The sequence below is a fragment of the Hemitrygon akajei genome, chromosome 13, assembly GCF_048418815.1.
Source record: "Hemitrygon akajei chromosome 13, sHemAka1.3, whole genome shotgun sequence".
In the NCBI taxonomy this organism is placed as follows: domain Eukaryota; kingdom Metazoa; phylum Chordata; class Chondrichthyes; order Myliobatiformes; family Dasyatidae; genus Hemitrygon; species Hemitrygon akajei.
This window is the reverse complement of record NC_133136.1, coordinates 105304363-105329023: the sequence shown is the minus strand read 5'-3', so window position 1 is coordinate 105329023 and position 24661 is coordinate 105304363. Positions and strand designations below refer to the sequence as shown.

The window sequence follows — 24661 nt, the reverse complement described above, 5'->3', positions numbered from 1 at the left end:
CATCCTTCAAGAGGGCGAACCACAGCTTAGATGGGGTACCTGGTTGAGTACTAAAGACCTGTGCTGATCAGTTGTCTGGAGTGTTCACTGAGATCTTTAACCTCTCGTTTTCAGCAGTATGAGGTACCCACCTACTTTCAAGTGTCTTAAGAAGAGTGTGGTAACCTGCCTCAATGACTATTGTCCAGTAGCATTTACATCCACAGTGATGAAGTGTTTTGAGAGGCTGGTGATGAAACATATCAACTCCTGCCTGAGAAGAGACTTGGATCTGCTCCAGTTTGCCTACTGGCACAACAGATGCCATTTCATTGCCTCTTCACTCAACCCTGGAACATCTGGACAACAAAGGTGCGTACTTGTGGATTCTCTTCTTCAACTACAGCTTGGCATTCAATGCTATCATCCCCTCAAAACTAATCAATAAGCTTCAAAACCTTGGCCTCAATACCTCCTTGTGCAATTGGATCCTCAATTTCCTCATTTGTAGATCTCAGTTAGCTCAGATTAGCCAAAACATCTCCACAATATCCGTCAGCACAGGGGCATCATGAGACGGTGTGCTTAGCCCCCTGCTCTACTTGCTTCACACTTATGACTGTGTGGCCGATAATACCACTGTTGAAGGCTGAATCAAAGTTGGTGGTGGTGGATATAAAGGGAGAATGAAAATCTGGCAAGTGGTGCCACACAACAACCTCTTACTCGAGACTAAGGAGTTGATTATTGACTTCAGGAGGAGAAAAGCAGAGGACCATGAGCTTGTCCTGATTGGCAGGGGTGGGGGGACGTGGTCAGAAGTGGAGAGGATCGGCAACTTTAAATTCCATTTCAGAGGACCTGCTCTGGGCCCAGCACATAAGCACAATTATGAAGAAAGCACGGCAGTGTCTTCCTCAGGAGTTTGTGAAGATCGAGCATGATATTTAAAACTTTGACAAATCTTTACAGATGTATGATGGAAAGTATATTGACTGCCTGGTGTTTCCTAATATGGAAACACCAATACCGTTGAATGGAAAATCCTAGAAAAAGTAGTGGTTACGGCCCAGCACATCACGGGTAAAGCCCTTCCCACCACTGAACATATCTACACAGAGAGATGTCGCAGGAAGGTAGTAGAAAGATGGTACAGGAACCTGACCACCAGGTTCAGGAACTATTATTATCCCTCAACCATCAGGCTCTAGAACCAGAGGGGATACCATCAAGCCAATGCACTTGCTCCATCACTGAACTATTCCCACAACCTATGGACTCACTTTCAAAGACTCTTCATCTCATGTTCTTGACATTTATTGTTTAGTTTTTATTATTATTTCTTTTTCTTTTGGCATTTGCACAGTTTTTTTGTCCTTTGCACACTGGCTGTCCTTCCTGTTGGTGTGGTGTTTCAGGGTTGCATCTGGTGACATATATGTACTTCGATAATAAATTGATCTTTGAGCTTTGAACTGCACCCCAATCCCCATCACTCAGTCTCAGTGCCACCACCATCTGCTTCCACCAGTCTATCACCCGCACCTTTACCCTTGTGGGTCTTCCACTATCGGTACATCTGCCCATCATCCCTTCTTTATCTTCCTCAATGATTACAATTCAGAATCTCCAGGCTCTTGTGTTTCTCCTTATTACCTCTGGCATCTGTGCCTACCTCCACCCTCACCCTACTTCACCATGTCTGCCCTTTGGAGGCACAGAGAATGCAGATGCTGGAATCTGGAGAATGAAGAATCTGCAGGAAAAATATCAATGTGTCAAGTCGCAGCTGTGCAGGGAATATGAGTGTCAGTGATTTGAGTTGAAATACTCCATCAAAACAAAGAGGGAGATAACCCGTCTAAGGAAAAGAGGGGCTCTGGTAAGATGAGGGCTGGAGGGTAATTGGTAGACTGAGGAGAGCTGCAGGATGATGTGTGAATGGAGTCAGAAATGAAAGTGGGACAGGTGGAGTTAGTGGCCAGGATGATAGGTGGAGAAAGCTGTATACAAAAGGAAAGGTGGAACACGGAGGAAGTGGAGGAGGGTGCATGTGGAGATGAAGGCCCAAGGGTTGAAGTGGGAATACAGGTGCTACAAAGAGCTGGAATTTGATAAGCACGGAAGGTGATATTGGGAACTAGATGGGTGAAGGGGGGATCTGGCAGGTAAAATGTGTGCAGGGAACCAGGAAAGGAAGGGGAATAAAAATGGCTGATGGGGGTCTGGAGGGGGAGGAGTTGGTAAGGTAAAGGACACAAAAATAGGAGGATGGGGAATTGAAAGGGCAGAGATTGAGGGCATGATGGGGTGGGATGAACACAGGAAACAGGGGTTACTTGAAATAGGAAAATTCAATGTTCATGCCATTGGGTTGTTGACTCCCCAGGAAGAATATGCGTTATAACCATACAATCTAGAGGAACTACACCATGTTGAATTAATAGATGGAACTAAATTTACTAATAGCTTGTCAAGTCCTGATGAAGTATCTCAGCCCTAAACATCGATTATTTATTCCCGTCCGTTGCTGCTACCTGGCTTACTGAGTTCCTCCAGCAACTCTCATTTGAGAGGATCAGGGTGCAGTAGATGAACAGAATGCCCACACTGTCTAACAGTGGAGTCAGTTTAGAGCTGTAACAGTAATACTGTATTTCCAATGAATTTTTTGGCATTGATTTACCTTGTAGGTCCAGAATGATTTCCTGGTCCATATTGTAAGCTGTGTATTATGCACTCTGACCCATAATTTAAATTTGCATATTTATGACAGGAAATATAGGGATCCGCTTCCCCATTCAACACCTTAGCACCAGCATATATGCCAAAAAAATCTTGAAGATAATCTTAGCCTTTATTATTGAAGATAATCAGAGATAACCTTCCAAAACATTTGGACTCCAGACAAATGCTATACTGCTCTAAACGCAAAGTCAGTTGCTAAGAAATTAGGGTAACTCTGATGAGAGCTCATCCAGTATGTGAGATTGATTCAAAGATTGATATCAATGTATAAAGGTATCATGAACAAGAGAAAATCTTATTTCTCTTAAGTTTAGATTTTCTCTTGTTTGTGGTTTGATTACCACTCTGCAGTCTCTTCCAGGGATGCCTACTCTGAAGAAGTTTAAATCTTCTGGTCCTGTGGAAGGATTTTGGCCTGAAATGTTGACTGTACTTCTTTCCATAGATTCTGCCTAGCCCGCTGATTTCCTCCAGCATATTGTGTGTGTTGTTAAAAAAAGGTATCATGTTTTAGAACATTCTGGCTTACTTCCACCCCCCCCCCCCCCCGTGTAATTGTATGATTGTATGCTTGTGATTTTCAAATACAAACGTTTGTACTTACCTAACATTTTGTAAATAAAACAATATCTGTCCCCAGCATTTCAAATAAAAATAAATGTTTTCAAATAGCCCTTTCAATGAAAATCAGTCACCTTCATGTGTTTTAAGTTATAATCTTGTTTTTCTTTGAAGAGCCGTACAGGCTAAAGCCAATTCCCTGAAAGTAAAATGTCATGTGTTAACACAAGTATTTTTAATTCGACTGAAGGTAATGACCAAACTATCCTTTCAGGCAGGAGTTCTTCATCTTAACCCAGGTTCTGCACTTGGGGATAAAAGAAGTTGTTGAGTTTTCCTCTAAACTTTCTACCAGTTATTGTAAATCTATATCCCAGGTGATTGACATTCTTCTTGAAACTCTACAATGCAAAAGAGACTGTTCCTCTTCAATATGTTATTCTTTAAGTATATTAGTCTCTCATATTATTATAAAATCTGAGTAAATTTCTCTTTAACTTTCCTCTGTGCTGAAGAAAACCAAGTCACTCTTGCCAGGCTTACAGCACAGCTAAAATTATCTAATTGATTAATTTTCTATATTCTCTCCTGTTTCATATTCCATTGTTCCTGTAACAGTGATGCAGCACAATATACACTTCCTCATGTATGGCTAGCGCTTTGATCGTCTTTTTTAAAAAGAGTCCCTTGTTCTTATTGTCATGTTCAGTCAGTAAGAGTAGATGTCTGTGTACCTCATGAATGTCATATAAGTCTGTCCTCCTTTCTGGGATCAGAATATGTGAATTCAAAGATTTCTCTGTTCCTCTGCATTTTTCAGTGCCCAGTTCTAGCTGTATACTCTATGTCATAAGTGCGAGAAATAATACGAGTGCTGGAAGCCTGTGGGAACCAAAGACCTAATTTTTTTTCCCCAGTCATGTCACACTTGCCTCTCATCACTGCTCAAAATATTCATCACAATTAGTTTATTTTCTCTGAAAGAAGCTTGGGTAGTTTGGGCGGGCTCATGGTTAACATACAGGAATTGTGCATCTCACCATTATCAGTGAGAGGATCAGGGTTCAACAGATGAGCAGGGTTTTCCGCATTTCTGGTCAATTTATTGCTACAACAGTAATAGGGTCTTTCCAATGAAAACTGAAGTTTCAAATAATGCCTCGTCTTCCAAATATTAGAATCAAGTTAATGACCATCCACCCTGTCAAAACCATGATAATTTCTAAAATAATCTCAACAATCTCCAGTCAAAAAACCTAATCCTGATCTTTCGCTATGTCTATAATTCCAATTCCTTTTCATGAATCTTCCTGCAATCTTTTCAAGCTTCCTGTATCCTGGATTCTGCTTAATTGGGCCATCAGTTAATGGGGACAACCACTTATTTGGGACAACTCTTAAAGTACGAAAACAAATTGAGAAAATATCCAAGATTCCCTTCATTTATTTGGGACACTATGCCATTTAACTGGGGCAGGAGACATTTATTGAGTGGTTTCTAACTAGCGTCAGTTGCATAGACTGCAGTTTCAAACGTTCAGGCTTGGAAATGCCAGAAATGATGGGGAGTGAAAATGAAATGATTTCACTACTTCAACAAGTTAGAAACTATGAATAATTTGAAGGTGTCAGTGATCACCTTAAATATTACAATAAAAATGAAGATTTTGAGAATAAAATCATTGACAGCATGGTATGAAGGCAGTACATTATCTGGACTAGGTGTCTGTGCTAACGTTGTTCAATTATGGTCAAAGGAATGTGACATGGATTAATTCCTCTGTCAATAAGTATTAGGAACTATTACACAGCTTAAAAGTGTTAGTGGTGTAATAATTTGTTCTGTGTTTCACTTAATTAAGTAATTTGTTCCTGAGTTTTTCTTTTTGTCTATGAAACTGGATAATTGGGACACCCGCTTAATTGGTCCAAAATATTCTTGTCCTGATGTTTTCTAATTAACTGGAATCCACTGTTCTTCCCATGACTGGATATTCTAAAATGTATTCAGATATCCAATAATGACCTAACTAGTATGTTCTACATTATTGTTATCTTCTTGTGCTTGTTACAGAATTCTTAGTCCCTTTACCCTTTCCAATCAAGTTTTTAAAAAAACTTGTATTAGACTTTGTTCCCAAACTGTAGATCTGTTAACCTTATTCATGCCTCCACTCTGACAAAAATCCTGCTTTGTTTCACCTAAATAAGCACACCTTTTTACATTCAGTTGCACCCTGCCTTCATCCCAGCTGACCCCGAGACCTAACTAAATCTTGTACCTTCTTCAAATTTGATACATCTAAATTTTAGCTATTATCATTTTACATTGAAAATATTTGTATGTCTATTTCCAAGTCATTGATATCATTGGGAAACAAGAGGCCATGGCACTTTTTAAACTAAAAATGCTTACGTGCACCTAGCTTGGTGGACAAGACAAATATTTAACAGAAAAAGATGAACTTCTTGGCAGACTAGGCATATTATCTGCAAAAAGGGAAACAGAGTTACTTTTCAAATTAATGACTTGAGAAGTTACCGGTAGTGTAGTGGTTAGCACAATACTTTACAGTACCAGTAAGCCGGGTTCAATTCTCGTCACTGTCTGTAAGGAGTTTGTATGTTCTTTCTGTGACCGCGTAGGTTTCCTTCCACAAGATGTACCGGTTGGTAGGTTAATTGGTCATTGTAAATGGTCCTCTGATTAGGCTAGGATTAAATCGGGAATTGCTGCACAGCACAGCTCAATGGGCCTGTCTCAATAAATAAAAAATAAATCAATCAATTTTTTTCTCACTCCATGGTTCTGGCCTCATCTGTTATCCTTTAATAAACCAAGTCAGCTGGACTAAACCAGCTCATACCTTTAATTTAATGTCACCAAACTTCATACAGTATGACTAGAAGTTATTCTATGCAATAGCTGAAAATATTTTTGATGGTGATTAACATATCATTTTTACTAAGTTATATTCTTGTAGTGCAATGTAATCAATTTACAATGTGGTGTGTCTTTACCTATCTGCACTACCATGTGGTGGTGGATTGTATTGATGCTATTATAGTCCTTCTGTTCCTTTATGACATCTACTACTTGATACAGGGGACTGATACAGCAGAATTGGGGCTTCTGGTAATTTGGGAAGGGCAGAAAATAAAGAAAAGAGCCGGTGGTTGGAGACCCCATTAGGAGTGGGATTGGGATGGGGATACAGCCAAAGATCAAAGCCTTAGATTTGGGGTATGCTTGGAATGAAAGTTCTGGAGATTCGGGCCATAGTGGGGATCAGTGCCTTTGGGTGAGAGTGTGCCTTAAGAGCAAGGCAGCTGCAAGGTGGGTGTGAGCTTCGGGTTGAGGGCAGTGGACATCGTGGGAGTGAGAGCCTGAGGAGAGTGTGTAAGTTTAAAAACAGATTAAGTACAACATGTATGGGGAAGTTTTCTTTAGATAGTACTGCGTTGAAAACATGGTTCTACTGGTAGGGGCCCCACCACAGGTACACTTTTAAACTGTATATCTAATTCTTCAAACTTGAGGGGTGAAGTTATTCCATGTGCAACTGATGTGTGAATGAATAAAAATATACTTATTTAGCAGCATACAGTTTTATTGAGATGCTATCCCTAGCGTAGTTAATGCTGTTTTCCCAGAGGTCAAGGAATCTGGGTTTGATCCTGCCTCGAGGGCAGTCTCTGTGGGATAGATACTCCTTCTGTGTGCTGTGCATTTCCTTTGGTTGCTGCAGATACCACCTACATCTCAGAGATGTGCTGTTAGGTCACTGTTTTCTGCAAACGGTTAGTGTGATGTTATTGGGGTGTTGGAGTTCGAAGTTCTATCCCAGGGTCCTCTGTCAGGAGTCTCTGTACACCCTCCCTAAGGAATGCTGCATGGTTTCTTCCATAGTCTAAAGACAGACATGGTAGGGTAATTGGCCATTGAAAATGGTCCGTGATCAAGTTAGGGTTAAAATGTTCTGTTTAGTGGTCGAGGTTGACCATGGATGTCTGTGCTTGGCAAGACCAATACGAGAGTGGCAGTCTCTGTTGCAAAAGTTGCATCTATGAGTAGTCTCAACTCTGCTTGAGCTGCAGTGTTCTTTTCTAAGAACCCATTTTCCTTCTGCCACTTAGAGGAAATTTTCTTCCCTTGAATTAAGGTGTTGTTTCAGCATTCTTCTCCACCTGGTGTGGTCGGCTGCATGCTTCTCCCAATGTTTGGCTCAATGCATGTAGCGCTCGTGTTTGAGCCCAGTGGTTCTCTTACCTTAAGCCAATGTAGAGGATGTCTTTTGGGATGCAGCCATCTTACCTGTGGTGCAACCTGTGCCTCCTGAGCAGGGTGTTCAGGCCTGGAGGCTGGCAGAAGGGAGAGCCTCAGCACTGAGTACTCTGTATCTCCAGCAGATGCCCAAGATGCAACGTAAGCACCTTAACTGGAAGGTATGAGCCTTCTGTCCTGCTTAATGGAGGTTGTCCAGGTCTCATTGCTGTATGCTGGTGACTCAAGTGATGCACACTTCCATCTTTGTTTTGGCTGAGAGTTTGGAGTTATCCCAGACTCATGCGGTGAGACAGGCAAGAGTTGTTGCAGCCTTCCTGATGTACTTGTTGTATTTTGCATCCAAGGAGAGGCTGTCACCGATGATGGACCACAGGTATGTAAACTCATGAGCAACGTCCAGTTTGTTGTTATCAATAATAATGACCGGTGGTGGCTCATGTCTTGTCCCAATACGTCCATCCTTCTCAGGCTGGGAGTCAGACCAAATTCCTTGCAGACCTGTGAGAAGTGATCCATCAAGCTGTGGGGTGCTGCAGGGTGTGGGTTGTGTTTGCTGCACCCTCAGTAAACAGCATGTTTCTAGTCAGAGCCTCACGCACTTTGGCTCTTAGGCGGGAGAGGTTAAAAAACCTGCCATCTGATCTAGGGTGGAGACGATCCCCTCTGTGGCAGTGCCAGAAGGGCAAAGAAAACTCCAAAGGGCATTGGGGCAAGAACACAGCCTTGCGTAGCATCAAAGGGCTCCGAAGAGCTGCCGTTGTACTGCACAGTCCCCTTCATGTTCTTGAGGAAGGACTTGATCGTGATCTGCAGTCTTGCCAGGCAGCCATCCTTGGGGAGGATCTGAAAGAGCCCGTCTTTGCTGACCAAGTCAGATGCCTTGGTTAGGTCAATAAACATGACATAAAGAGTGTTCTGCACTGTTCCTGGAGTAGGTGGAGAGGGAAAATCATGCCCGCAGTGGAGCTGCCAGCACAGAAGCCGTTCTGTAACTTGGTAGGCTCTTTCAACTATCTTCTGGAGGCAGAACAAGAAGACTCAGACTGAAACTTTGGCAACAACACTCAAGAGGGAAATGCCCCTGTAGCTGTTCCAGGCACTTCTCTCACCTTTGCTTTTGCAGAGGGTAATGATCTTGTTCCTGCCAGCACTGACAGAGGACTTCATGCAGTGGGTACAGTTGTGTAGGCAAGCAGTGCCTAGTTCCTTCCCTTAGGCCAAGCTGCTGATGGCTTTGCATCCAGTTCCTTCATTGTCGGCAAGCATTCAGATGCATCCAGGACTGAGGTGGTGACAGTGTTCACTCTGGAGTCGAGGTCAGAGGAATGTTCTACCCATCTGGCCATCTGTTTACCACAGCCTGTGATTGCTGCTCCATTAATGGATTTGTCGGGAGCCATCTTGGTCTGAGCAGCTCCGAGTGATGTCATCAGATTGCATGTCATTACTGTGGTGTGGATGTCTTCACTGAGCTGCCTCCATTACTCATGGGTGTAGCGCCTGGCAGTCTGCTGGACTGTACTTTGAGCAGCTCTGAAGATCTACTAGTTTCTCTCAATGGTGAATGCTTATACTTGGCCAGGGCAGCATGGTTGGCCTCAATGATGGGTGTCATCTTGTTGGATTTGGCTTTTAAACAGCCATTTGTTTTTGAGGTTTTCTTCCCACAAGTAGCTAAGGCAATGCTGCAGATGGCATTCCACAGAAGTTCCCATTTCTCTGTCACTAACAAGAGAAAATCTGCGGATGCTGGAAAAATACCCACAAGATGCTGGAGGAACTCAGGCAGGATGCCCTGATGAAGGGTCTCGGCCCAAATCATCTACTGGTTACTCTTTTCCATAGATCCTGCCTGGCCTGTTGAATTCCTCCAGCATTTTGTGTGTGTTACATTATCTCGTTTCTCGGTGACAGAGTTTCCAGGCTGCTGAGTGCTCAGTTCTTTCTCACTGAGCAAGCTGCTCCAGCAGCTCTGAGCGAGATATCTTCCTGAGATTGATGCGAGGGTTCTCTTCTTGTTCAGCGCGATGGAATTTTTTTGACAGCGGTCTCATCGTGCAACATACCACGGTTGGTCTATATCATAGTCTGCACAATTATATGAGCGCGTGAACAGCACGATGCCGAGGGACCACCTAACTAGGATCAGGTTCTGGAGCGAGCGTATCTCCAGGAAACATTGTGCTGAAGCTTGGTCTGGAAGTACAAGCTGGTGATGCCTAGATTATGATAAGTGCAGAGCTCCTACAATCGCTGTCTGCTCTCGTTCACTTTGCCCAAAACAAAGTATCCTCGGCAGGAGGCCAAGAGTCATGATCTGCACCCACTCTGGCGTTGAAGTCACCCAGGAGAACAAGATGTTCCTTGCTGGTGTTATTTCTGATGGTGGCTGCAAGGTTCTCATCAAACTCATCCTTTGCCTCAGCTGTGGAGCAGACTGTGGGAGTGTACACACTGACAAGAGTAACTGGGTCTTTGGAGGTGTTGAAGAAATGAGTAAGAAGTCTGTCTGCTTGGCTCCACCACCTTCAACAAGGTGATCCTCACTGTAGAACTTACTCCATGCTCTTTGGGCCCTTTGGTTGCCAGTAGAGTATGTATTCTTTCTCATTTAGGGTGCCCATTTCAGCCAGACATGTCTCCTGGATGGCGGTTAGTCTTTAGAAGCTGCCTGGCCTGCTGTGTTCCACCAGCACTTCGTGTGTGTCGCAAGACTTTTGAGCTCCTTGCTTCCAGCTGCCTTTCTGACCTTGCTTATATCTCGCAGGCTATCAGAGAGGCCAGACAACGTTACCTGAACATTCCAACATCCCAGCTTTAGAGTTGGTCTTTTTCATTGTGTTGTCTTACCAGGTGCAGTGTTTTCAGTCTACAGTTCAGATAATACCTAACTTCTCTCTCTTCCCCCCCCCCCCCACAACAGGAAAATAATTGGGCCATGGTGTTTCAGCACCTTTCTGACTGGGGACTGCCTAGCTTAAGGCAGGCAGTAGCTATCTAGTTAGATCCAAGAATCTCTTCCACTATTGGAAACAACCCTGGCACTATGCTCTACGTCAATCAGGCCTACCAGTTTATAACTGGTACCTACTGCTTCCCATGTAGTGTCAACTCCATGAAGTGAAGCAGGAGTGTCTTCCTTTGAATGGAGTAGGCCATATATGTCAAACTCAAGGCCCGCGGGCCAAATCTGGCCCGCGGTGGAATTATCTTTGGCCCGCGAGATAATATCTAATTACTATTAAAGCTGGCCCCAGTAATCGAAGCGCCTATGGCGTATGATATGGCTAATGCTGAGTTTATTCAGGTACCAGGTTTTCAGGGTTTTTAGTGTTTATTCGGCAGTCTTCTTCATAAGAAACGGAATTTGTAAAGTGAAACGCTTTGTAGTTATAGCAGAGACTGAGACACATGAGAGCAGGCTGAAAAAACGGAGGCAACGAAAGCTGCGTTCGCACGCGTCCGACTGATCTGGCCCGCATGAAGCTGCATTTTGCTCAATCCGGCCCGTGACCTAAAATGAGTTTGACACCCCTGGAGTAGGCGCTACATGGCAAAGTTGATATGCAGTTCGGTACACAAGGCAGAACAGTAGATATGGAAAGCTAACCGTTACCCATGCATCAGGCTCCCTCCCTCCACTGATGAATCCAAAGGCAGGGATCTACACAGTTTGGCACCAGCAGCAGCACAGGAGTTGCCAGTCAATGTTGATCTCAACGAAGGACTGCCTTAGGGACGGCAAGTCCTGGTTTTTCCACTAGGTTTATTTCTGAAGCCTTCCCCATGAGTGAGTGTTGTCACAAGGCAGTGGAGGTCTGAGATCAGAGTTTCCCTTCCACTAGGTGAGCTGCTGACAATGGCTGATGAGGCCTATCTGCCCAGTGCTGTGCTATGGTAATTGAGTACAGTTATTAGATACCTCAGAAGATTATAATATTTCTGAAATAATTTCTGATTGTGCATTTTAATATTTCTATTTCAGAACAATGGATGTATCAGTGAGTTTGAATAATGGACAGTCATTCATCTCTAGTTCAGTTACCATCACTGCCACAGCTTGTGTAAGTAACTTAAAATTGTTCTCAGTGGAAAGCTACGTTGTTCAAATAAAATACTGTTCTCTTAAAGTGGTAGAGCTTTAGTTATACAATCTCGAAATTTACTTTAGTGTTAGAACGATGCTTATAGCAAAACAATTTTCTGCTTGTCTTCATCTATAGAAAAAGGCATTAAAATTTATGTGCTATTGGCAGATAAAAGATACTTGTACCAATTTTATGCAACTGAACTGCTAACAAAAAGCTAATTGCAAATTAGCCTTTAGATTTGCCTTAGTCACACTGCAGATTTGCAGAGTTTCCAAGCATGAAAATATTGTGACATGCATTGCATTGTATAATGACTGTTTTCCTGTATAAAGTATTTCTCAGGAAATGCTGCAAGTTCACAAATCTACACAGCTTCAAGGTTTATACCTTATTTGACCAGTGTTTGGATAGAGAGTTATCACCATAACGCTATTATTAATTTTCCACACTTTATTAATTAGACGATCAGGATAATTTGCATGTACCACTTTTATAAGAAGACAGTCACAAATCCAACAAGCAGCCTTCAACTCAACCCTTCCCATTTTTAAAAAAATCACCATAATATTGAATATTATACATTGTTAAGCAGATTGCTTAAACTCTAATGAATAATAATTTGGCAACAATTTAATTGTTGCCTTTAAATCTTGTAGCAAATATCTGATTCATAAGTGAAAAAGTTGACTCAAAACTGTGTAAATTCTTTAGCAAGGTTTACAATAAAAAATGATGTGGAATTGGTTTTGTTTATGTTTGAATCAATAGAAATCCAAGAAAGCTAGTATCAAGCCTTTGCCCTAAATTTATGATATTTCATAGTTTTTTGATCTGAAAACACATTGTTTTCATCACTTTCTGAAAATGAGACTGTATGATGTGCATAGTTTTTGAGCCATGCTTTGCACTCTGAATGTCTGAAACCAGGAAATTTTGCATGATTAAATAGGAACAAAATAGCAATTCCTAATATAAAACTTGTAAAAGAACAGGTGCTTCCTCTTTGACTCTTGCACAGCTGGTGTCCTATTTCTGAAGCTGGAAAACAAAGCATTCTACACAAGAGGATAACACTACAATAAACGTTCCCTAGAAGCTGCAGAGATGTCCTGTGTACTGCATTTGTTAACTCCTGTCCCCAGTGGGAGCAGTTGCAATGCTGCAGCCTTGCTGCATTCAGAGAGGGATGTCATCCTTTAAAGGCATCCTGCTCCTAACTGTCAGATGCTAGGAAGACAAAGGCCAGTGAGAGGCCAGAAGGATCATGGAGTGAGCACAGATATCCTCTGAGTAGACATTAAGTTCTAGTGAATCAGAACCAAGTATATTATCACTGACATTCATCCTGAAATTTGGTGTTTGAAGGCGGCAGTACAGTGGAAGACATAAAATTACTTTCACTCTCAAAATTAAATAGTGCAGAAGAGAAGTAATAAGGTAGTGTTCATGGACTGCTCACAAATCTGATGGCAGAGAGGAAGTAGCAGTCCTTAAGTGTCGAGTCTAGAAATGTAGACCCTGTAAGGAGTTTGTACGTTCTCCCTGTGACTGTGTGGGTTTCCTCCGGGTGCTCCGGTTTCCTCCCACAGCCCAAAGATGTACTGGTTGGAAGGTTAGCTGTTCACTTTAAGTTGTCCCATAATTAGGCTAGGATTAAATCAGCATTGCTGGTTTGAAGGGCCAGAAGGGCCTATTCTGCACTGTACCTGAATAACTAAGTTTAACAAAATAACATTTGGGAAAACACGTGTACAATGGAGAATTTAAATGAGCCCCCCCAGCTGCTCAGTTCTCCACAAAGCACTCCAGAAACTTCCCAGCTTGAAGGTAGGAGCTGCCTTGTGCGGTGATCCATTATGAATGAGTAATCCTTTAAACTGTGTGAAAATGGTTTCAGTTCAGTAGCTTTTGGGTCACAGGTTTGCAGATTATGTTAAAAAAAGGCTTCAAGTGTGTAGTGGATGAGAATTAATATCAACAGGTGCACGTCTGAAGTGGGGAAGTGTCGGGGTGGCAGTGATTACCCTAATCAGTTCAGTTTAATGCTAAGTTTATTCTGTTGTGCCTTTTTGCCCCTTGTGGCATGTCAGATGTCATTTTTTGCCATTTCCATAGCATTCTTAACAATTACTTTTATGAGGCTGAGTTGCTAGCTCGACACTCAACCCAGTGGGGATGGAGAGCGTGCAAGGAGCCAGCCAGATTTGAAGCTGGGACCACTCACCTCAAAGTCTGGTGCTGATGCCACTACACCACCGGCCGGCCAAAGTTTATTCCGGATTACATCAAAATCAGTTCTCTGCAATCCTATACGGACGAAGAGTGACCAGGCTGAGAAAGTGAGCCCCACCCACCTGCTTTAGTGACCCTAACTTAGAAATGTTGATCACAGTGTACAAGTGCTACCTGCCTCTACCTAGTTTTTTGCAAATATCCTCCCAAATCACAGATATGCTGTAATTGTATTTCTACAAAGATACAATGATTTTATCAGTTCTGTGTATAAATACACCCATGTGACCCGATTAACTCCATTTCTGTTTTTTAACCAATCGCAATGGATGTTGAATCGTCCTGAAATTTTCAGCTGATTCGGTTGTTTGGGATGCTGTTATTTGTAGACTTGTTCCTTTCCAAGACAACATTTCTGTAATGTTTGACGTACCGTTCTGCAGAAGCTGATATTTTTATAATGATACTCCTTATTCAGAAAATGTACCTTACAGTTTTCACGTGTGTTTCACACTATGATTTACTTCAGAAAGTCTTTTGTGATACATTCCTTTTGCCACAGCAACTTCGACATTATTGAAGTGACTCTTATTGGCTGGCAATGAAATACAAAATGCTCCATTTTTCTTTAAATATATCAGTCTCGTTTGACCTTATTCTTCAATGTAAACATGGCAACCAAAGCATTTGCCGTACATTAGAGCCAAAGATTAATGTGTTATGAGAGATTGGATCGATAAATAAATGAAAACACATGGAGAAATAAACCTGTCATATTAAGCAGATATAACAATGCATTTTCCTTATTAAATGTTAACAATACAAATTTATGCACTGCTAAATCTTTATTTCTTTTTGCATTAGTAAGTATCTGCAAAAAGTACCCAGTCTACAAAAACTTCCCCATTTAGATAAATGAGTCTTAACACATTTACTTGTATACAACAATAGTGGGTATTCAATGGCCAAAAGGTAAATTAATGTGTCAGATATTTCCCAGTGACTTTCAAATTGCATTGCACCTTATTGATCAACTACATCCAAATTAAAACAAAAGCTTTCAAATCTGAATGGAATAGGTAGCTTGCATTCCAAATTTGTTTTTTCCCAAAGACAGTAGCCATGTATTTGTGAATCTGCCAGTCTTATGTTGGTCTGGCAATTCTGTATTTGATTATTACTTTGAACGTTACCCAATGCCGGGGATTATTTGAGACATCTTCAGAAGTTCTTTGGATATTAGGCATTAATACAGATAAGAACCAGTCTTCAAGAAAGAAATCTTTTCTAATGTAAATTGTGAATAGTAATCAAGTTTTGAAACTAAAAGGATAGTTTTGTAAACCAGTACTGTTTACAGTGACAGGCTGCTGCCCACTGCAGGAACCAGCACAGGAGATATGGTTTGTAAACTGACGCGACAATGAGTTGTTCTTGTGTGCATCCACCAAATATAAGACAATGTGTGTTAACTGGCCTATGTCAAACCAGGCATCAGCCCCTTTGGCTAAGTTACTTTACAGCATTGCGTCTGAGGTCAAGGATTCTTCCTGACCAAACCTATTTTGTAACTTAGCACATCAAACACAATCATAGACATTTTTGCTCCGTCTATCAATATCTGGACGTGTGCACACAGAGAGTCAGCTTTCACACCAGGATTGTCTGTCCTCAGAAGCTTTAAGACTAACCACATGAACTAATTTGTCCCAGCAAAAGTATTTGCACACTCAGAAATACCTTGTCAGTTGTAGTGCACTGCCATTATTAATTTATGTTTCAGTGGACCAATTTGTTAGCACTAAAATATTGAAATAAACAATGTGATAGTAGCGACTGAAATTGTAATAAATCACCTACAGTTACCTTTGTTCGTAAAAGTATAAAAACTTTACATACATAGAATTTGGAGAGATTCTGCTCAGTGTAGAATGTCTGCTTGTCATGATGAATAAAGATCTTTTACAAACAAGAGAAGCTTCTTGTTTACTGTCGGATGTTATGAGAGTAAGCAAAGATCTTTTACATCTATCAACTTAAGTCTGCAGTGGTTAGACATAATTACAATGCACAGCACTAAGAAACTTGAAAGTTAAACTTGTGATGGATACACATTTTTGACATGCTTTTTATAGTTATAATATCAATCATTTGAATATATGATAGAAAACTTCTCAAGACAAAAATTTGAAGTTTTGCAGTCAACCATTGGGAAATAACAGAACAATAGATACACCTGTTTTGATTTTGACAGGGAAGGTGAAAGCAAGAAGGCGTTGTGTGAGGGAGTGCATTGGACAGGATTATGGAGTTTCTCCTACAGATAGCTTTACGTGATAGAGTTGTGAAAATGTTTACAGAGTATTGGAGTGGAGATGACAACCTTTGGTACAAAAACTGCCTGTATTTCCTTCACACTTCGTGTGGCAAAGGTTGTTTAAATGTATAATTTGGTAGACTAAAAGAACAATCCTGAACTGCTTTTCCTTCATTCCAAATGAAGGCTATTTTAGAGGCTTTGAAATCTCAAGAATTTATTCTAGAGATTGAACAGTGATACATTAGCTCAACCAGTCCATGAAAGTGTAACAAGAGCTGGTTTTTAGCACTACTTAGGACTCCTGTCACGAAACTTCATCAGCTCCCAGTGTGAGAGCATGAAAAACACACACTGATTTGGCGCTGTAAAGAGGAGAGCCAACACTGAAATTGAATTTGGACTTGTATCAGCAATTTGATGATAAATAGAATTTAACACTATAATATATAGGAAAGGGAGTGAGAATTAAAAATTATAATTTGAATGGGGGTTTCTGTGGAGATGTTTAATAGAAGGATTTAACATCAAAACAAAAAAAATCAAGGTTATCCTATACAACACACACAAAATGCTGGAGGAACTCAGCAGGCCAAGCAGCATCTATGAGTAAATAGTCAATATTTTGGGCTGAGACCCTTCATCAGGACTGAAAAGAAAGAGAAGTCAGAGGGACTTTTCCTCTATGATACCTTGTGAGATCGCTCCTCATTCTCCTGCACTCCAGTGAACAAAGTCCTGACCAATTTAACCTTTCCCTATAACACACAACTTGAGTGAGGGCTCTTTGGAGTGAGCTCAATGTGGAAGAGGATGAAAGGTGACTTGATAGAGTTGTACAAGATGAATGCCTGTAGGCTTCTTCCCCCACAGGATGGTTGACACTAGAACTAAAGGTCATAGGTTTAGGTTAAAGAGTGAAATCTGAATGGGCAACACCAGTGAATCTGCAGATGCTGGAAATAAATAAAAAACACAAAATGCTGGCAGAACTCAGCAGGCCAGACAGCATCTATGGGAGGAGGTAATAACGATGTTTGGGACTGAAACCTGTGTTTTTTATTAAATCTGAATGGGGATCTTTTTCACTCAGAGGATGGTGGGAATGAGGAACGAGCTGCCAGCGGAAGGGGTCGATGGGGGTTGAGTCAAGACATTTAAGAGAATTTTGGATGAGTACATGAATGAAAGGGGCTTGGAGGGATTTGGTCTGGGTCCAGATCAATGGGACTAGGCAGAAAACCAGCTCAGCACAGACTAGATGAGCCAAAGGTTATCCTATATATCTTAAACTCAGTCCAAAGCAAATGCAAGGATGTGCTCATTATAAGTGATTTAAAATAAAATATGACATGTTATAATTATTAAGGTTTTACTGTGTCTTTGAATTTTTATTAAAGTATTGACTTCTTTAGAATGTTTTTCTTCAGTTTTCAATTTATCCACAGCATTTGTCATAATTTCTGAAGTATTTTGCCAAACTTGTTTAACTCCAAAGTTCACTTTCTCGAGCACAGGCTTGAGGGACATTTCTTTGCTGTTATTGTTACTGTAGGTGCCAAAAATCTGAATTTAAAACTGCAAATACTGAAACATTCAGCAGCTGAGTCTAGGTAAAATCTGCAGATGCTGGAAATCCAAGCAACACACACAAGATGCTGGAGGGACTCAGTAGGCCGGGCAGCATCGATGGAAAAGCACAGTCAACGTTTTGGGCCAAGACCCTTCATCAGAAAAATAGATGAGGAGTCAGCATTAGAAAGTGGGGGGAGGGGAGGAAGAAGCACAAGGTGATAGGTGAAACCAGTGGGGGGGGGGGGGGGAAGGAGTGAGGGGTGAAGTAAAGAGCTGGGAAGTTGATTGGTGAAAGAGATACAGGGCTGGAGAAGGGGGAATCTGATAGGAGAGGACAGAAGGTTATGGCAAAAGAAAAGGGGGCGGAGCACCAGAGGGTGGTGATGGGCAAGTGGAGAAATAGGAATGGGGAATGGTGAAGGAGAAGAGGGGTGGATTACCGGAAGTTAGAGAAATCAATGTTCATGCCATCAGTTTGGAGGCTACCCAGATGGAATTCTCCAACCTGAGTATGGCCTCATCGCAGCAGTAGAGGAAGCCATGGACTGACTTGTTGGAATGGGAAGTGAAGTTAAAATGTTTGGCCACTGGGAGATCCTGTTTTTTCTGGCGGACAGAGCGTAGGTGTTCGGTGAAGTGGCCTCCTAATACATGTTATGTAGAAGGCCACACGGATAGCACATGATACAGTATATGACTCACAGGTGAAGTGTTGCCTCACCTGGAAGGACTGTTCAGGCCCTGAATGGTAGTGAGGGAGGAGTTGTAGGGGCAGATGTAGCACTTGTTCCACTTGCAAGGATAAGTATCAGGAGGGAGATCAGTGCGGAGGGACAAATGGACAAGGGATTCACATCTCTTCCATTTTGCGCACATCTGCCCTCACCCCATCCTCCTGCCACCCTATTAGGAATAGGGTTCCTCACTTACTACCCCACCAGCCTCCGCATCCAGCAGATAATTCTCCACAACTTCTGCCATCTACAACAGAATCCCGCCACCAAGCACAACTTTCTCTCCCCCTGCCCAACAACTGTCTGATTTCCACAGGGATCACTCCCTACAAGACTCCCTTGTCCATTCATCCCTCCCCACTGATCTCCCTTCTGGATATGTTATACTTGCTTCAATGCTTCAACCACTTCTTCTGGCTGCTCATTCTATATACTCTCCACTCTAGGTGTGAAAAGTATGTTCCTCGGGTCCCTTTCAAGTCTTTGCTATCTTCCGTAAATCTATGCCTCTTAGTTTTGGACTCATTTGCCTTGGAAAAAACTGATACAATCCACGTTATCTCTGCCTCTCATCATTTTAAACATTTCAAAAGGGTCATCTCTCATTCTCCTATGTTCCGAGGAATAAACACTGACCCTCCTTAAACTCAGTCTCTAGTCCTGTAAATATTCTTGTGAATCTTTTCTGCCCTCTTTCCAGTTTGACTATCTCGTTCCTATAGCAGGATGACTCAAACAGTGTTCAATACTCCAAATGCAGCTTCATCGATGAGTTATGCAACTGCACCATAATGTTCCCTTACTCAAAGCTATGACTGAGGCACGTTTTTCCACCATGCTGTTTATCTGTAATTTTTTTTGAGGTACAATGCAGAGTAGATCCTTGCAGCCCTTTGAGTTGTGCTGCCCAACAACTCTAGTCTAATCACAGGGCAACTTACAGTGACCAGTTAACCTACCAGTACATCATTGGACTGTAGGAGGAAACCAGAGTACCCAGCGGAAACACGTGGTCACAGGGAGAACGTACAAAATCCTTATAGACAGCAGCAGGAATTGAACCTGGGTTGCTGGTACTGTAAAGCATTGCTCTAACCGCTGTGCTACAGAATATAAGTCCCTGTGTTCCATTACGCTCCTATCATTCCTTATATGAATCCTATGGTAGTTTGACTGTCCAATTGGATTGTGGATGGCACAGAAACATGACGCCATGATCTAGTTCCTGGCAATCATCAGTAAAATGTACCAAAAAAGATGTTCTTAGCCAAATGGTCACCTTGCATTGGTAGAAAATGATAAGGAAGTGCTGTACACAGGGCACTTGTAGTCGAAATCCAAAGCTCTCTGAAAGTGGCTGCGTAAGTTGATAGGATGGTTAAGAAGGTTTATGTCAAGTTTGCATTTATTAACTGGGGCATTGTATTCAAAGGTCAGGAAGTTATGTGCAGCTTTATAAAATTATTGTAAGGCTATACCTGGGGTCTCTGGGGCCCTAGATGAAATGCCTAATACTAGTGAAGGGGTGAAGTTCAAAGGAGATGTTTACACGGAGAGTGCTGGTCCCTGGATTGCAGTGCCAGATGGAAGTAGATGTGATGAAGTCATGTGAATGTGCAGAGAATGGAAGGATGTGGACATTACGTAGGCTGAAAGGATTAGCATAAATAGGTGTCATTAGCTTAGCACAATGTCGTGTGTCGAAGGGCCGGCTCCTATGCTGTATTGTACAATGTTCTATTAAAACAATATTTATGCCATTAAGGGATATTAATAACTCACATTTTGGGAAATGATGGTAGACAAGTCATGTTGCAAGTTTTAGCCTTTCCCAGGAAGCAAACTTTCATTTCAGTGTTTGGTGAATATTAAGTGTAAAATCAATGCTGTACTCCTTCCCAGAAGGTTTCCTGCTGATGCACCATCAGTGATATGAAATTCTTCGTGCCTGACAATCTTCATACGGCTGGCAGGTTGATGCAATTACAATACAGTGGATTCTGGTTAATTGGGATACATTGGGAGCAGTATATTTTGGCCCAATTAATCAGCTGGCCAAATTAGCTGGTTTCTTGGAAATAGTTAAGATTAACTATCTTTTAACTGAGTAACAAATTAGAACACTACCAATATTTCCATGGTACTATGAGGGGTGATTGACAATAGAAAACCTAACACATTTATTTTTCAACATAGTCCCCTCCTACATTTACACACTTAGTCCAGCGGTCGTGGAGCATACGGATTTTGGACCGACAGAAAGTGTCCACAGATGGGTGATGGATAAGTTTGTGGCCTAAGGTAGAAGGAGATGAGTTATACAGCTCTTGTTACATGCACATGCAGTTCAACTCTTTGAGTGATTATGCAGAAAGTTTGTATTTAATAACTCATCATCTTCTACCTTAGGCCACAAACTTATCAGTCACCCCGATGAGTTCCCAATCATTCCCAATCTCAATGGTAGCAGAGGCAGAAGTGGAAGAACAAATTTGTTTTGAGTACTTGATTCACTGTTTAGAGATACAGTTCAATTACAACTTTTCACACGACATTTCAGAAAGTATGTCATAACAATTATTTTCAAGGCACCTGGGCCGTATCTCCAAAAGTATCTGAAAGCACAGATGTTTCAGAGCCATGTGACACTGGAAATACTTAGACATGCCCCACTTACCTGTGTGAGATATTACAACACCCCCTCCCTTTGGCTGAACCAGCTAGCTTTTCCTTTTTACTTTCGGCTGTTACTTTACTCTTGATAAAGTTTACTACTGAGTTTTATTAGAAGAAATAAAAGTAGAGCTATTGGTTCCAACATTAGGTAACTCAAAATAATTAATTGGATTTAAAAGCGGATTAACGTACAATCAATCCTAGTAATATTGTGTGTAAGATTTAGTAAGTGGATTGTTGAGGTGTCTAATGGCATTGATGTCCTTTGCAGTCTGATGGAGCAGCGGTATTCATCGCCATCTTCAGCTTGTTGCTGCTGCTGGGGCTTGTTCTGCTCTGGTGGTTCTGGCCTCTCTGTTGCAAAGTGGTAAGTGTGTGTGAATGAATACAATTCCAGACACCTCACACTCAGTACTACTCAAATACCTCCTGTTGCCAGTGTTTAACTGTTCTAAGCATGTCAAATTAAGCTTTTAGTCCTCATCAGTGCTGTTTTTGTGCAACAGCTACAAATGGTTTCCAGCTGGAACTTCAATCTATAAACTAGCACGTTTGTACCAGCTATCTATCTTTAAACTTGAAATTTTATTTTTAGCTCTATCAGTTAGCATGAACTAAAATATTTCTAAATGGACCAAATGCCATTCTTCGGTTATTAAGATCAATATTTTGCAAATTTTATAGATCTACATTACACAAATATATTATAACTAAATAATTATGGCTTAGAAACTGCTTATCCAAGATCAGGAGATCTTTGGCACACTTTATCTAACTTTAAAAGAAACATTAAGTGAATGTTTCCAATTTCAGGCTATGGTTTGTGAACTATTTGAAATGTCTATTGAAACTTCACTAATAAAGCTTGGCTTTAATATTCTTATTATCCTGATAGAAACCATTTCATTTGCAACTTTTAGTAGTTTACCTGAAAAGGAAGAACGTGCAAGGTTTCAGTGAAAGCAGGGCAGTACGTCTAACCAATGTAATTAAGAATATAAGAGTATTTTGTATTCTTATTTTTAAAGTATAGGAGAAGCAGGGATAGACTGTTTGAGGCCTCATGCTTGCTCAATGATTCAAAAACATTGTTGTTAATCCATACATCAATGCCACATTGGTGCAATATAATTTAACACAATATAATCCAGACAGAAGGTATTTATAAACATAGGTGGATGTGACATTGTCATAGCCCTGCTTAAGTAGCACAAGTAGAGCACCACCTCAAACTTCCCACCCACTTTTCCTCTGCTCTCTCTTAGGAGTTATCAGCCAGCTCAGCTTCAAACAAAACCACAGTGAAATAATGTTATCTTTGTTCCTGAGGGACTGCTAGAGTGACAGACAAAGTCCTAAACTTTGCTATCAAAAAGCATATGGTTGTCCATCTAAACAGAGTCTGCAAATTGTTTTCAAATTTCAGCCTTGCAGATCCTTGAATATAGCTGAATACAATATGTTCAGCTATATTGTACTGTATAGCTAAATCTCTTCCCTAGTGTATTACCAGAAGCGTCTCTCTTGCTGTTTCTTATCAGATGGCACATCTTGAAGCTGGTGTAAATTCTAGGTAAATCTCTATAGATAAATGGCCAAATCAAGCGCAGAATTATGTGTGTGTTCACACTTGATTGATGAGATTAAAAGCATTTAGCGAAATCTACTGGTGCAATAAAATGTCTTTTACAACTGCATATTTTCAGTTGCACTTTCAGCAGCTGGGTAGAGAAGCAGTTTCCTACAATAATTATTTCTGAGATTCACAGCTTTTGTTTTCTTAATCTGTACACCAATACTACTCTCAACTCCATCCAGAGAAGAAGATATATTCTGAAAGAGCTTTTGATCATAACTTCTTGTTTATCAAAGTTTGCTTTGAGGTCTGAAGAGCTCCATTTCAGTATTTCATTCTGGTGATGTCAACACTTCCTGTCACTAATGAGAGCAGGAAGGATAAAGCACTACTGCGAGTTCATGTAAATGTTGTATTTAGTTTTAGTTATGGCTCTGTTGCTGCTATGGAGAGCAAACATCTATTTGGTGGGGTTCAGACTTTTGAGGTAGACAGGCATGATCTTAGAAAGAGAATGTATATTCTATATCCTTGAAGAGAAAATATATTAATTTCTAGACAAGTCCTGATAAAGGGCCTCGGCCCGAAATGTTGATTGTTCATTTACCTCGAGATTAAGCTTGACTTGTTGAGTTCCTCCAGCATTCTAATGGGTTTCTTATCTCACTCTGGTCTGTGGAATGCCTGTTCAAAGTCATCGTCACTCAATGCCTTCCACTCACCAGAAAATGGACATGACAGCACATCCTAAGTTTCTTATTTCTTGACTCTGAGATGTGTTCAGACCATGCACTGTTCCATTGTTAAAATCAGTTATGTTTACCACAATATCATCACAATTTCTGCCTCTGCTGTAGCTCATTTGCTTCTTCGTGAGCTTTAGACTTGATTATTCGAATACACTCTGAGCTGACAAGCATTGCACTAACCGTTTGAGGTTATCCCACACTTTGGCGTAAAGAGAGGAGTTAGAGCAGCTAGCACAACAATTTGAGTTTCAACAGGGACACGATCAAATATATGATTGTGGGCTTTAGGAATGTTAGGGTTAAGCACTCCTCACTGTAGATACATGGCCCCTCTGTCAAGAGAGTTAGGAACACCAAGTTTCTGGGAGTGCACATATTGGACGATCATACCTAGTCCATCAACACCACTTCTTTGGTCAAGAAAGCACAGCAACATCTCCACTTCCTGTGGAGGCTGAGGTGAGTATGACTGCTCCCTCCCCCCCAACCCCCTACCCTCTCCACCATTTTAACCAATTTTTACAAGAGCAGCATCAATAGTTTTCCTGACCGGCTGCAGCACCATCTAGTATGGGAAATGTAAGGCATCCGACCGCAAGCCCCTCCAAAAGATCGTGATAACTGCTGAGAGGATCATTGGGATCTCTCTTCCACCCATCAGAGTTATTTATCAGGAGTGTCGCATTGTCAACGACCCCTCCCATCTGTCCAACAAACTCCTTGACCCCTTATCATCAGTTAGGAGCTGCACTAGCACTAGGACAAGAGCTGTTATGATGGAAAACAGCATCTTCCCCCAGCTGTCAGACAACTGAATTCCCTGCCACCACCCATGTCTCATCACGTATGAAGCATCAGTAGTGCCATACTGTCCACTTTTTAACGTGTCATATATGCACCTTATTCTTTGTTAATTTATTTGTGGCAATATACTTCAGGTGTTTAGTGTGGGTGTTATGTGCGTGAGTTATATGTGCTGGGTTGTGTAGCTCGGTCCTGAAGAATGTTGTTTCATTTGGCAGTATACGAGTGTATGGTTGAATGACCATACACTGAACTTGACCACAGACTCGAAACCTACTTTCAGATCTAGATTGGCTTCTGGCTGTCATTCCTTTTTTCCTCAGTGACCTGG

The 24661-nt window shown here is 41.4% G+C and overlaps 1 protein-coding gene across 2 annotated transcripts in view; it reads left to right on the top strand.

Moving 5' to 3' along the window:
* antxr2a (ANTXR cell adhesion molecule 2a) overlaps positions 1 to 24661 on the top strand; it is a 226464-nt gene that overhangs the window by 112219 nt on the left and 89584 nt on the right. Inside the window, exons 11-12 of one of the 2 annotated variants that reach the window (XM_073065215.1) lie at positions 11562 to 11640; positions 21473 to 21568. In XM_073065215.1, coding sequence (XP_072921316.1) covers positions 11562 to 11640; positions 21473 to 21568 — 175 coding nt within the window. The remainder of the gene's footprint in view (positions 1 to 11561; positions 11641 to 21472; positions 21569 to 24661) is intronic. The other variant, XM_073065216.1, reaches the window with a different exon arrangement.